Source organism: Taudactylus pleione, unplaced genomic scaffold (genome assembly GCF_031769625.1).
Source record: "Taudactylus pleione unplaced genomic scaffold, aTauple2 ptg000198l, whole genome shotgun sequence".
Lineage (NCBI taxonomy): Eukaryota > Metazoa > Chordata > Amphibia > Anura > Myobatrachidae > Taudactylus > Taudactylus pleione.
This window is the reverse complement of record NW_028284600.1, coordinates 12,899,292-12,912,470: the sequence shown is the minus strand read 5'-3', so window position 1 is coordinate 12,912,470 and position 13,179 is coordinate 12,899,292. Positions and strand designations below refer to the sequence as shown.

The 13,179-nt window shown below is 42.0% G+C and overlaps 1 protein-coding gene across 1 annotated transcript in view; it reads left to right on the top strand.

The window, feature by feature from the left end:
- PDE6C (phosphodiesterase 6C) overlaps positions 1-12,615 on the top strand; it is a 106,272-nt gene extending 93,657 nt beyond the window's left edge. Inside the window, exon 22 of the mRNA XM_088476984.1 lies at positions 12,319-12,615. Coding sequence (XP_088333110.1) covers positions 12,319-12,377 — 59 coding nt within the window. The 3' untranslated portion in view covers positions 12,378-12,615. The remainder of the gene's footprint in view (positions 1-12,318) is intronic.
- Positions 12,616-13,179: the final 564 nt, after the last annotated feature.

The window sequence follows — 13,179 nt, the reverse complement described above, 5'->3', positions numbered from 1 at the left end:
CCCCACCTCAGCTATAGCTCTCCTCGGGTGTACTCCTGGTGGAGGGACTGTAAGCATGCTATACAAAGACCCTGCAACGTCCAACTCAGGCCATATTTGTGCAAATTTTTGGAGTAAAAGTTATATACTTTTAATTATTTGCAGCATTGTGGCTCTATGGTATAGTAAAAGTCATTATGTTCACTGGCGCCTCTCTTCTTTTTCCATATTCTTGTTTTTTTTCTATTGGAATTAGCCGTTCCCTGAGTGACGCAGAGGAGACTTACACTGAGCGGCGTCTGTTCCTTTACTTGGTTGCAATATTTCCAGTATAAATGTGGCAGTAGACCTACATCTCTCATTAAAAACAAACTTTTGAAGCATAAAATGTACACACACAAAAAACTCTACCAAACACTAAGCCAAAATTACTTTTAAACTCAAAGCAGAAAAAAAATGAGGAATTTTGCATTCAACACTTTTGCCCATCAATTTTATTTTCATTTATTTTCTTCTTTGTATTATTTTATTTTTACAGCCACAGCTTTTACAAAATCCACCAAGGTTTATATAAAACACATTGATCACAGATGTCACCTTTAGGCACACCTTGCATTTAGTATTTTATTCTGTAATCGCAGCTCTATAAATATATTTTTCTATAACTCTATAACCGCCGTTATCGCTCCATCGCTAGGTTTAATCGCCTAGTGGATGGGCAGCTTAAGTATAAGAAATAGCAGAAGTCTTGTTTCCTTCTCATTTTTAAATGTGCAGTTCCTCTTGGTAAATATATGATTTTTTTTGTTGACAAGGATCTGTGTTGCACCGTTCCTTTTCTGCACTAACATTTAAGCACGATACCCATACCTATATAAAGCTACTAAGTTTATGGATAAATGTATGGTGATAATGAAAACTAATATACTTATAAATGATAATGTCATAAGCTGCATACACACACAACGATTTTTTGACTGATAATCGTTAAACGATATCGTTTAACGATAATCGTTTGAAAAAATCGTTCACTTTCTGAGTCAAATGATGAACGATTATCGTTCATGCGCGTTCACGTTTGTAGTTCAGTCAGACTTGTCAACTGAACGATTTTCATTAAGGGAATATGCAAAAATCGTTTGTAGTTCATAAAAATCGTTCATTACACTTTAAAAAATCTGACAGATAATCTGAAAGAAAATCGTTCATAAAATCGTTGGTAACAAAATCGTTGTGTGTGTATGCAGCTTTATGGAGCGTACACGCGGTCAGATTTGTCAGACTTGTCAGATGAACGATTGAACGATTTGAACGATTTTACCAAAGTTTTGAACAATTTGAACGATTGAACGATTTTTGACTACATTAAAATGGATGGAATCGTCCAAGTCTGACTGCAAACCCATCAGATGTCAGATATCGTTATCTGACAAACGGGAACGCGCATCGTTGATCGTCCATCGTTCAGGCATGTCAGATATGAACGATTTTCCTTCAGATATGAACGACTGAACGATTTTTAAATCGTTATCGTTCATATCTGAAGGAAAAATCTGATCGTGTGTATGCACCATAAGAAGTAAGTTATTACAGATTTATATGGTTTAATGAATAACAGCTAGAAAAAACAAACACTTTATAATCTGGGTTCATGTGGCACATGTTCCACCTTCCTTGGCAAATGCAGCTGGGGTTTCCACTTGCATGAAAACCCCCCTCCGGCCTGGCCAGTATCTTGAATCATGCTGTGGTACAGTATATATTATATGACTTTACTAGAGGTGTGGCCACAACATGTAGTATAAGGGATAGAACGTAGCTTCTCCTGCCAAGTCTGCTGCGTGTGATCACCAGACCAGAGAGCAGCTGCCAGCAAGAAGAGACAGGTGTCTTGATATGACAGTGTGCTTAGAGAGCTCAGTTCTGTCTCCTACTGGTTATAATTTGTATGAAGTATACATACACTGTACTTTGTATGAGGCAAACTATATACAGTGCCTTGCAAAAGTATTCACCCCCTTGGCTTTTTACTTTTTTTGTTACATTACAACCTGTAATTTTTTTATCTGAATTTTATGTGATGGATCTGCACAAAGTAGTCTAATTTGGTGAAGTGAAATGAGAAAAATATATATAAAAATGAATCTTTATAAATAAAATTCTAATAATTGGCATGTGCATTTGTAATCACCCCCTTTGCTATGAAGCCCCTCAAAAGTTCTGGTGCAACCAATTACCCTCAGAAGTCACATAATTAGTGAAATAAAGTCCACCTGTGTGAAATCTAAGTGTCACATGATCTGTTATTATAAACACCTTTTCTGAAAGGCCCCAGAGGCTGCAACACCACTAAGCAAGAAGCATCACATCATGAAGACCAAGGAGCTCTCCAAACAAGTCAGGGACAAAGTTGTTGAGAAGTACAATTCTGGGTTGGGTTATAAAAAAAAAAATATCCAAATCTTTGATGATCCCCCGGAGCACCATCAAATCCATCATCATCAAATGGAAAGAACATGGTACCACAACAAACCTGCCAAGAGAGGGCTGCCCACCAAAACTCACAGACCGGGCAAGGAGGGCATTAATCAGAGAGGCAGCACAGAGACCAAAGGTAACTCTGAAGGAGCTGCAGAGTTCCACAGCAGAGACTGGTGTATCTGTGCATGTGATCACAATAAGCCGTACACTCCATAGAGCTGGACTTTATGGAAGAGTGGCCGGAAAAAAAGCCATTACTTAGTGATAAAAATAAGAAGATATGATTTGAGTTTGCCCAAAGGCATGTGGGCGACTCCCCAAATGTATGGAGGAAGGTGCTCTGGTCAGATGAGACTAAAAGTGAACTTTTCAGCCACCAAGGAAAACGCTATGTTTGGCGCAAACCCAACACATCCTATCACCCCAAGAACACCATCCCCACAGTGAAACATGGTGGTGGCAGCATCATGATGTGGGGATGTTTTTCCAGCAGCAGGGACTGGGAAACTGTTTCGAGTCAAGGGAAAGATGGATGGTGCTAAATACAGGGATATTCTTGAGCAAAACCTGTTTCAGTCTGCCTCTGATTTGAGACTGGGATGGAGGTTCACCTTGCAGCAGGACAATGACCCAAAACATACTGCTAAAGCAACACTCGAGTGGTTTAAGGGGAAACATTTAAATATGTTGGAATGGCCTAGTCAAAGCCCAGATCTCAGTCCAATTGAGAATCTGTGGTCACTTGAAGATTGCTGTTCACAAGCGGAAACAATCCAACATGAAGGAGCTGGAGTAGTTTTGCCTTGAGGAATGGGCAAAAATCCCCGGGCAAGATGTGGCAAGCTCATAGACTTATCCAAAGCGACTTGCAGCTGTAATTGCCGCAAAAGGTGGCTCGACAAAGTACTGACTTTAGGGGGGTGAATAGTTATGCATGCTGATGTTTTCTGTTATGTTGTCCTAAATGTTGTTGGATTCACAATATTAAAAAAAACAAAACACAACAACTTCAAAGTCATAGGCATGTTCTGTGAATGAAATGATGCACATCTTGAAACAATCCATTTTAATTCCAGGTTGTGAGGCAACAAAACATGAACAATGCAAAGGGTGTGAATACTTTAGCAAGACACTGTAGCTTGTTCATTTTTAATTTTGCCCTCTTCATGGGCTGGCCACACTTGGTTTAAAACCAAACATTTTGGAAACCCCCCTCTAGAAATCCTGTGTTTGTCTCTGATGTTCCACCATTAATTCCGATCAAACATTCCATGTTCTATCACCTCTCATCATATGTGCCACCACTAATATCCATGCAAATGCTCCATGTGCCACCACCTGTTGGTAAATTTTCCATGTGTCCAGAAAACGTCCCATGAACAGTCAGTCCATGTTCCACTGACTCTCAACAAATGTTCAATGTACCACCACCAATTTCCCTCACAATAAGGGGTATTCAATATGGAGCGAAAAGTCAGTTTTTGCAATAATTTCGCACCGATGACGTCATTTTCGCTGGTTTTGGTTTTACACCATATTCAATTTCAAAGACTTTTCGCAGGTTCGAAAAGTCTTTGAAAAAAAACGGGGATAACTTTTCACCACTGAATAGGTGGCGAAAAAAAGTGCAGAATTGGGGTTTAGGGGTGCAGGCTTAAAAAAAATAGCCTGCACCCCTGGGAATGACATTTTAAAATAAACGGTGTCAAAAAAAGTTACAAAAAAAAACAAAAAACAGGGACATCCCAAAAAAATTATTTTAAATTTTGGGTGAAAACAAAACAAAAAAATGGGGAAAAAAAAAAAAAAGTGTTTAAAAATAGGGAAATAGGTTCAGGGCTATTCTGCAAGTATGCGGCAGGTGTATTCTAGAATAGATTATTAGCGGCAGGTGCATATTTGCAGAATTTTTAAATAAAGACTTTAGGGACTTAAAAATATGCTAGTACCCATTTTCATGTACTCCCAATTTGATGGGACCACTTACAAAAACGAAAAAAATAACCTAAGTGCTCTTCTGCAACACTTCTTCAATGTCGGGAAAAAAAACACCTGCTGCGGCTATTTAAAACCCCAACTTTCATCTGCAGGCTAAAACGGGGGTACCCATAGTGATCCCCCATGTTTTTACAGCTTTAGGGGGGTCCTACAATTTATTCCAGGTAAATTTCGTATTTTTTCGCAGATCCCACTTCGCAGGTTCACGTTTTCGTAGCTTTTATATTGAATACGGGGATAAAGTGGGCGCGCGCCCGATACTTTATCCCTGGAAAATCTCTGATGTGGAGCGATAAGTCCAGCATGGACTTTTTGCTCCCATATTGAATACCCCTGAATGGGGCAGATGTACTAAGCTCTGGAAAGTGATAAAGTGCAGAGTGATAAACGAGCAGCCAATCAGCTCCCAACTGTCATGTTACAGGCTGTGTTTGAAAAATGACATTTGGGAGCTGAGTGGCTGGTCGTTTAGAACTCTGCACTTTATTACTTTCCAGAGCTTCATACATCTGCCCCTATGTTCCATTCCATGTGTCATCAATCTCTCGGCTAATGTTGGATGTGCCTGCACCAATCCTTCACTAGAAAAAGTAAGCGTACCAACAGAGCCAGGTGTGACGTTACTACACATCACACATTGTAAGACCCACATGATTACCGCCTGAAAAAATATGGCACTCCAAATCCTCAAGCCCCATATTTCCTACTCAGCCAGGGTCAAGTTTAAGCATTTTAATTTCACTTTGCTACTGTAGACAAGATGCAGTTTGTTTGATATACTTCCATATGTTCAATACTGCAAGAGCCATGGTTACTAAACCAAAATAAATAGTGGGGGCAGGACAGGGGCATGTTTGCTGGTTACAGTATGGTGTGTAATGGATACTGGGCAGTTTTCTGATCTTTGGTAACTGTACACTTTTGGAATAAAAAAAACAGTTCAAAAAGGAAAAATTCATATTTAAATACCATTTTATTTAGCATCAGATGTCATAAAAGTCTCCCATTGGCAGTGCATTGGTAACAGAGCCAAAACTATAACGCCACAATTTTCCAATAGTTTCTAAACTATTCGTCCGGTCTCAGGGGACAAGTGTGTGGAAATTTGGGGTGTAAGTCCATAATGCAGATTGTAGGTCTGTTTAATCTCACCCATGCTGGAGTCTCTGTAGAGACTTCCAATAAGCTACAATGACATCCCACACCCTTTCTGTAGGTTAGAGTTTATGGGTCACTGCTCCTACAGAAAGGTTGCGTTTTGATTAATGATTACTGCTAAGCTGGATTCTTTTAAAACTTTAAATAAATAAAGATGTGTGTAGTGATCAGTGTTTAAAAAATGAAAAGAAAATTTGTGTAATGATTTTCTGTAATCTCGGGGCTGGAGAAATCATTTTACACACTGCACTGACATAGAAACTTGTCATTATTACTATGGCTACCATTCACTCAAGAGATTTTACTGTCTACCTTACACATAGACAGATTGTAGCTACTGTTGCCTACATACAATGCTGTTTTAGTGGGTCTGTTATGAAGTGACCATCACCCACCAGTGTTACAGGAAATCTGGTTTATGTGTTATTAGTAGATGTAAAATTTGTGCATATATAAAAATATATATATATTCATAGGGCAGCAATTGCCCAGCTGCTCCATCATTAGTATATGTAATTGGTTTCGGTCGGTTGGGTAATTGGCTGCACGAGTTCAGGTTCTGGGCTAAAGAACAAGGGACCTCATCAGAGGGACTCAAAGTCCATGGAACAGGTGCTGTATTTGTTTGCAGAAGGTGATTTGAGAGCCTGATAATTCAAGACTACATGAAAACACAACATACTGTTCTAGGGATATTTATCAACACCAGCGTGCAGGTAACTGTGTACAAAGGTGCTGTAACCCACAGCAACCAACCACATTTGTGTTGATTTTTCCAAACTGTGCTAGAATAATGACATCATCTGACATGTCTTCTGTGGTTACAAGTGCCCAGGGTTTCTATAAATACCCTCTAGCATCAGTAAAGATTGGTTAGATCAGTGGTTCTCAAACTCGGTCCTCAGGACCCCACACAGTTCACTTTTTGCAGGTCACCCAGCAGGTGCACAGGTGTATTCATTACTCACTGACACATTTTAAAAGATCTACAGGTGCAGCTAACTATTTCATTAGTAATTATGTGAGGAGACCTGCAAAACATGCACTGTTTGGGGTCCTGAGGACCAAGTTTGAGAACCTGTGGGTTAAGGCATTGGCTCAAATACCACGGGTCTATTTACGTTCTACGCACAAATATACTATTCATAAAGATCTCTCACTCTATACTACCACTAGTTTGGTATGCAGCCAGATTGTCTATGGTGACTAGGTCGACATTTAAGATATTGACATGGTTAAAATGTCAACACCTGAAAAAAATCGACATCTGATATCATTAGGGTTCTAGTTAGGCTTAGGGGTCAGGGTTAGCATTAGGGTTAACCTAAAACTGACCTTAAACCATACATGCCTACTCTCCCGGGAGGCTCCAGATTTTTCGGGCAACCCCCCGCGATCCCGGAAGAGTAGGCATATCTCCCGCATCCCGCCCACTTCCTAGTGAAGTGGGCAGGATGGGGAGATTTTACCTGAAATTATCGGGTCCGTCGGGAAGGGGCGGGGCTAAATTAGGCAAATCGCATAATTTAGCCCCACCCCCTCCTCATGGACCCGCGAATCACGGGGGTTTTCTGTAAAGGGGGCGGGGCCTAATGCCATCTATCGTCTGGCCCCGCCCCCCGAAGAGGAGAGCAGCAGGTCCCCTCCTGCTGCTCCCGGAAAGCTGCCCAGCAATGTAGGCAAGTATGCCTTAAACCACATTGGTGACATTCTGACCATGTCATGATTTTATCAGTGTTGACTGCCTGAACATGTCGACATGTTGTGTTGCCAAAAACTATCCTACAGCAGACTGTATGCGCTTACTGGGGAATGACTACAGACCAGAACAGAACTGGTCACATGTCTAGCACATAATGGATTGTATAGCTACGGCATGTGTATTTGCATTTTAATCACAGGGAAGATATATACTGAATTGATGGATTAATTACCATTTTATTCCTTTACAAATACTAAGTTATGCATAGTTCAAATAACTTTTTTCTATTCATATATGCATATGTTAATATTATTATAGTAAATATCTAACTTGTGCCAGCATATTCTGTTGCACTTTACAATCAGGAAGTTCTAAAACGAGACTGGGTATAAACAGACACAGAGAGGTAAGAGGGCTCTGCTTAAAATGATACAATATATAGGGAATTAGAGTTTGGATACATGAGTAAATGCCATACATCAGGGCTGTACCGAGGGTGCGTGACTGGGGCTGTCGCCCAGGGTGCAAGACTAAGGAGGCAGCACATTTGCACGCAGCACCTGTGCTGAGCTTGTGGGATGCCGGGTGAAGCATCATTTGGATGCACAGTGCATCCAGCTTCCTGCTCTTGACAGTGTGTGAGATGTCATGTGCTTTCAGGCTTGCCAGGTACAGCACTGCTACATACAGTATTGCATATTGGTCCAGCCAGATTGCAAGTTTAGTGTATATAGGGCCTGATTAATTACAGGTCGCTATTGCATTCGCAAATGTGATTACGCACGCAGTTCGCTGTGAAAATATGCTAATGTTTGCAACTGCCCAGCCAGCATAGAGATGCCCACTACCTCTTTATCACATCTGTAAAACCTTGCAATCCTGCGTATACATCTGTAACATCGGACCCTCGCGCAGAATTACAGCAGGTCTAACATGTCTCAGAAATTGCAAGTCTCGTCACACGTAGTGAGTACCTAAGCTGTGAATGCTGTCGCGGTGGCCAATTTATGCACGCCGAAGAAACAGAGTTCAAACAGACAAGCACGCCTGCGTTTCTCCAACCACTCCCCCCGTCACCACCCCCAAACGCTGATATCCTGTCACTCACTCTGCGATGGCTGTCTGCGTGCGTGATCGCAGTGCTAACGCAATCCTGCCCTGCGTGTGCAAACCATGGTGTATACGCATGCGCAGTATGCACCATCAGCCGATCTGCGTACGCTGTTGCAATTGCGATCCGTGATGAATCAGGCCCATGGTGAGCTATAACATCTATTCATACAGCAAGATTGACCATGGGTTAGAGGGTTGATAATGGCAAGAGAACACATGTACATTTTGTGTGAACTGTGTAGAGGGGTTTTAAGTGAGTGGTTCTGGAATTTGATGAGCTTGCCTGCACAGGTGAATTTTCAGGGAACGCTTGAAGGTTTGGAGGCTAGAAGAAAGTCTCATCTGAGAGAGGCCATTCCACTGAGTGGATGTCACACGAAAAGAGTCCTGCAATAGGGACTGGGAGCAAATAATGCATGTAGATTAGAGGTGCAGATCTTGTGCTGAGCAAAGGGGACGAGTTAGGAGTTTTTTTGATACGAGATGTTCGTTGCTAATGGTCTTGTTTATCGCTTTGTTAGTAGAAGTATTATCTATTGGATTAGTCAAACATATACTATAAGATGCCATATTGCTCCCTCTGCAGAGGTAACAGTTATAGATTTTGAAGTAACCTTTCCAAATAGAGGACAAATGATAAAAGATAACATATAAAGCATATCTTTTATATGGGATTTAGTCTGCATCCCGGCGTGCAGGATGCTGACGGTCTAAATCCCGACATGTTGGCATCCCGAAGGTAAGTATCGGGGTGTTCAGGGGTGGTTAACGTTAATTAGTGGGGTTAGGCATAAGGGGGAGGGTTAGGCACCGGGGAGGGAGTGTTAGGATTAGGGTGCGGGGAGGGTAGGTTTAGGCACTAGGGGGGAGGTTAGGTTTAGGCACCGGGGAGGGAGAGTTAGGGTAGGGAAAATACTTACCATGCGTTCCTATGGGTGTCGGGATGCCGCTGTCGGTACTCTAAACTGCGACATCCCGACAGCCGGGATTTCATACCCAACCCCTTTTATATAGACATATCTATAGATCTTCTCTAAATTAGATTCTCTTTGCTTTGCTTTCTGATGCTCGTAATAAACAGATAACCTCTTGTATGACACTGTCAGGCTGACCAGGTCATTTTACCCTCAATAGAGTCTTCTCTGGCAGAGATTACACACAGTAATGTGCTGAACTACCCTAGTGGAAATGTAAAATAATCAATTAAACTGGTGACTGTAACCAGGGGCGTAGGGAGGGCGGTTCCACTGGAGCGCGAGCTCTAGACGCTTTACTTACCAGAGGGCGCCCTGAAGTCGGAATCTGGAGCAGCTGTCAACTAGCTGACAGGCTGTGCCAGTCCGCAGCAGCAACAGCTCCTGTCCTGCCTTCCTGCTCTAGTGAGAAACTCCTGGTCACTAGAGGAGCTTGTGCTGAGCCCTGATTGGTGGAGCTCGGCACATGTTCATCTGACCCCAGCAGGAGGCGGGGCCACAGCAGCATGTCGATGAGGAAGAAGCTGTGGGGTCCACATTAAGGTAAGCGAGGTTATACCCCAGTAGTTATGTCTATCACCCCCCTGCCTGTATGTATGACCCTTCCTGCCTGTATGTATGTGTGTATATGTATATGTGACCCTTCCTGTCTGTATGTATATGTATGTGTGACCCTTCCTGCCTGTATGTGTAACCCTTCCTGCCTGTGTGTATGTATGTGACCCTTCCTGCCTGTATGTGTATGAATGTGTGTGTGTGTATGTATGAATGTGTGACCCTGACTGTATGTATGTGTGTGTGTGTATGTATGGTGTGACCCTGCCTGCGTGTATGTATGTGACCCTGCCTGTGTGTGTGTGTATGTATGTGTGACCCTGCCTGCATGTGTGTGTATGTATGTGACCCTGCCTGCATGTGTGTGTATGTATGTATGTGACCCTGCCTGTATGTGTGTGTCTATGTATGAATGTGTGACCCTGCCTGTATGTGTGTGTATGTATGTATGTATGAATGAATGGTGTGACCCTGCCTGCATGGTGTGTGTGTATGTATGGTGTGACCCTGCCTCTGTGTGTGACCTTGCCTGTATGTGTGTCTATGTATGTATGAATGTGTGACCCTGCCTGTATGTGTGTGTATGTATGTATGTATGAATGAATGAATGGTGTGACCCTGCCTGCATGTGTATGTTTGTGACCTTGCCTGTATGTGTGTGTCTATGTATGTACGAATGCGTGACCGTTCCTGTATGTGTATATGTGTTTGTATGTATGACCCTGCCATGTATGTATGTATGTGTATATATATATATATATATATATATATGTAGCGGTTATATTCTATAGCACACCCTTTTATTTTCTGGGGGGGGGGGGGGGGGGGGGCGGTAGCACACTTGTGCCCCGGGCACCCTGGCCACATACTACACCTCTGACTGTAACAGACCATTCTATTGTGTTCTCATCAGCAGCATTAGTGAGGGCACAGACCCTGCCAATCAAAGTGTACTACTCGCCCCTAGTGGTTGTTTATTGCAGTCTAAGTAGCCAAACTGCTATAGCAAAGATGACCAAATTGCATTTTTATATTAATTTGTGATCTACAGAAGAAAACAATTTCCAGAGTTGGGAGGTTGTCACCGAGCCAGACCATCTCATTCATACATGATTCAGGGCCAGCAAGTAATGGGAGCAATTTTCTTTACCTACTGGCGTATTGAATGAATTGTTTTGTAGTGATACACTTAACTTTACAACATAAAATCATGGTCAGAGGTTAACCTAAACTACAGTACAAAGTAATTGTAGCATAAAGTTGAGCAGCAATGACCCACCCAAAGTACCTAAGGTTGTTATAGATACTCTTCCCCCTCTGAACCTCTCAGTCCCATGAATAACATGATCTTACCCATCCAGTAAAACAGAAAGGTCTGGACTGCCAGGTCTTTTAGTCCGGGGGTATATCTGTAGTTGGGGTATATATTGTTATGGAATATGGAGGAGGGGGTGTCTGAATATTTGGCCATATACAGGTGTACACACATACACACACACACACGTTTCTTTTTTTTGCAGAATCCAAATAACCTACCACTATGTTTTTGGATTGTGAAAGGACCCCGGAGCACCCAGAGAACACCCAATGCAAACATTGGGAGAACATACAAACCACACACCGTTAGGGCCTTGGTGGGAATCGCAGCAATAATGCTAACCACTACACCAACCGCACAGTAGAAATTCTATCTAAAAACATATTTATGGGTCTATATACTAAGCCTTGGAGAGAGGTCAAGTGGATGGAGAAAGTAGCAACCAATCAGCTCCTGTCATTTTTCAAAACACAGCCTATAAAGCGAGTTAGGAGCTGATTGGATGGTACTGTATTGCTCTCCACTTGATCTCTCGCCAAGGCTTAGTACATCTCCACCTTAGAACAGGGGTGGAGACGTTTAACTGCTGCTTATAGCAGCAACTGTCACTGAAAGCATTTTGTACATTTTCTGAAAATATATGGTCATCCTTATAGATACACCATAAATAAAAGCTTACTAAAAAAAAAAAAAAAAAAAGAATTCAAAAACAAAATAAACCTAAGTGTACGTGTAAATGGATGCGGCAACAAATTAATTATATCATTATCATGCTTTTCTAGTCTGTTCCAGGTTCCAATGCCTCAGTGTTTGGACAGGAGATGAATTATAGTTTGGATTTCATGTTCTATCAAAACTAGAAAAAAAAAACGGAGACTGTGCCAGGGGGAACAGAGCATTACAAATGATTTATAGCAAACATTCAAATTCACAGATCATACTCAACAATAAATCAGCAACCGTGGGGGCATTTACTAAAGCAATGATACAGAACTTGTATCCCCCCCTGCAATCAATAACATTCCCCTTGTATTTTACAGACCAAGCTGGAGGAGATGGCGGACAGCAGGACAAATCTAAGACATGTACAGTTTTGTAGAAGACGACGGTGAAAACAGGAAGAGGACGACTGAAGACTGAGTCACACAACACTTATGTTCTCATACGAAAAGGTTGTTGATTTGGAATTTAGAATATAGGATAGCGGTGAGGAGTTTATTTTATCTATCGGTTGTTAATACTAATAAAAACACCGGTATGAACAGATGCTGGTCAATGTAAATAGTAGACTTTGCTAGGCGGCAAGTGATTTACTACAATAGTGTGTTGGACCTAAAAGGCTCGAAAATTAAAAATGTATTCTGGGCTTATTCATCGGTGTCATTCATTTCGCTGGCCGTGTTGTTTTCAGCTACTGCATTGCTGTAAATAATCAGACAAGTTTCAAGAAAGCGACTTATTGTTTCCCTAGGCGAGCAGCACAACTTGCATTTCATTGGTTTGAGCCATTGGGGTATACAGTATTTACTAAAGGGCGAGTTTATAGAAGTGAAGGTGTTGCCCATAGAAACGAATCAGATGTACCGGAGCTTGGGGCATATGAGAAATGCGGATAAACCCTCCGAAAACTGAGTTTTTGGGGGTATGACCATATTTCTGGTTTTGGTGCATCCCGCCTAATAAGTGGAGCATAAAACAGCTGTGTATCTGTGCTGTGTAGCAGGGCCTGATTTGGTGCTGAATGGGCGGATGATGTGTATCAGCAAGGACACACCAGCACATCTGTGACCCATTACTTTTATTTCTAGCTACTCTAATCTTATGGTGCATACACACGTAGCGATCTGCCAGCGATACGATATCGCTGGCAGATCGTACTGCACCCTCCCTTGTGTGTTGGA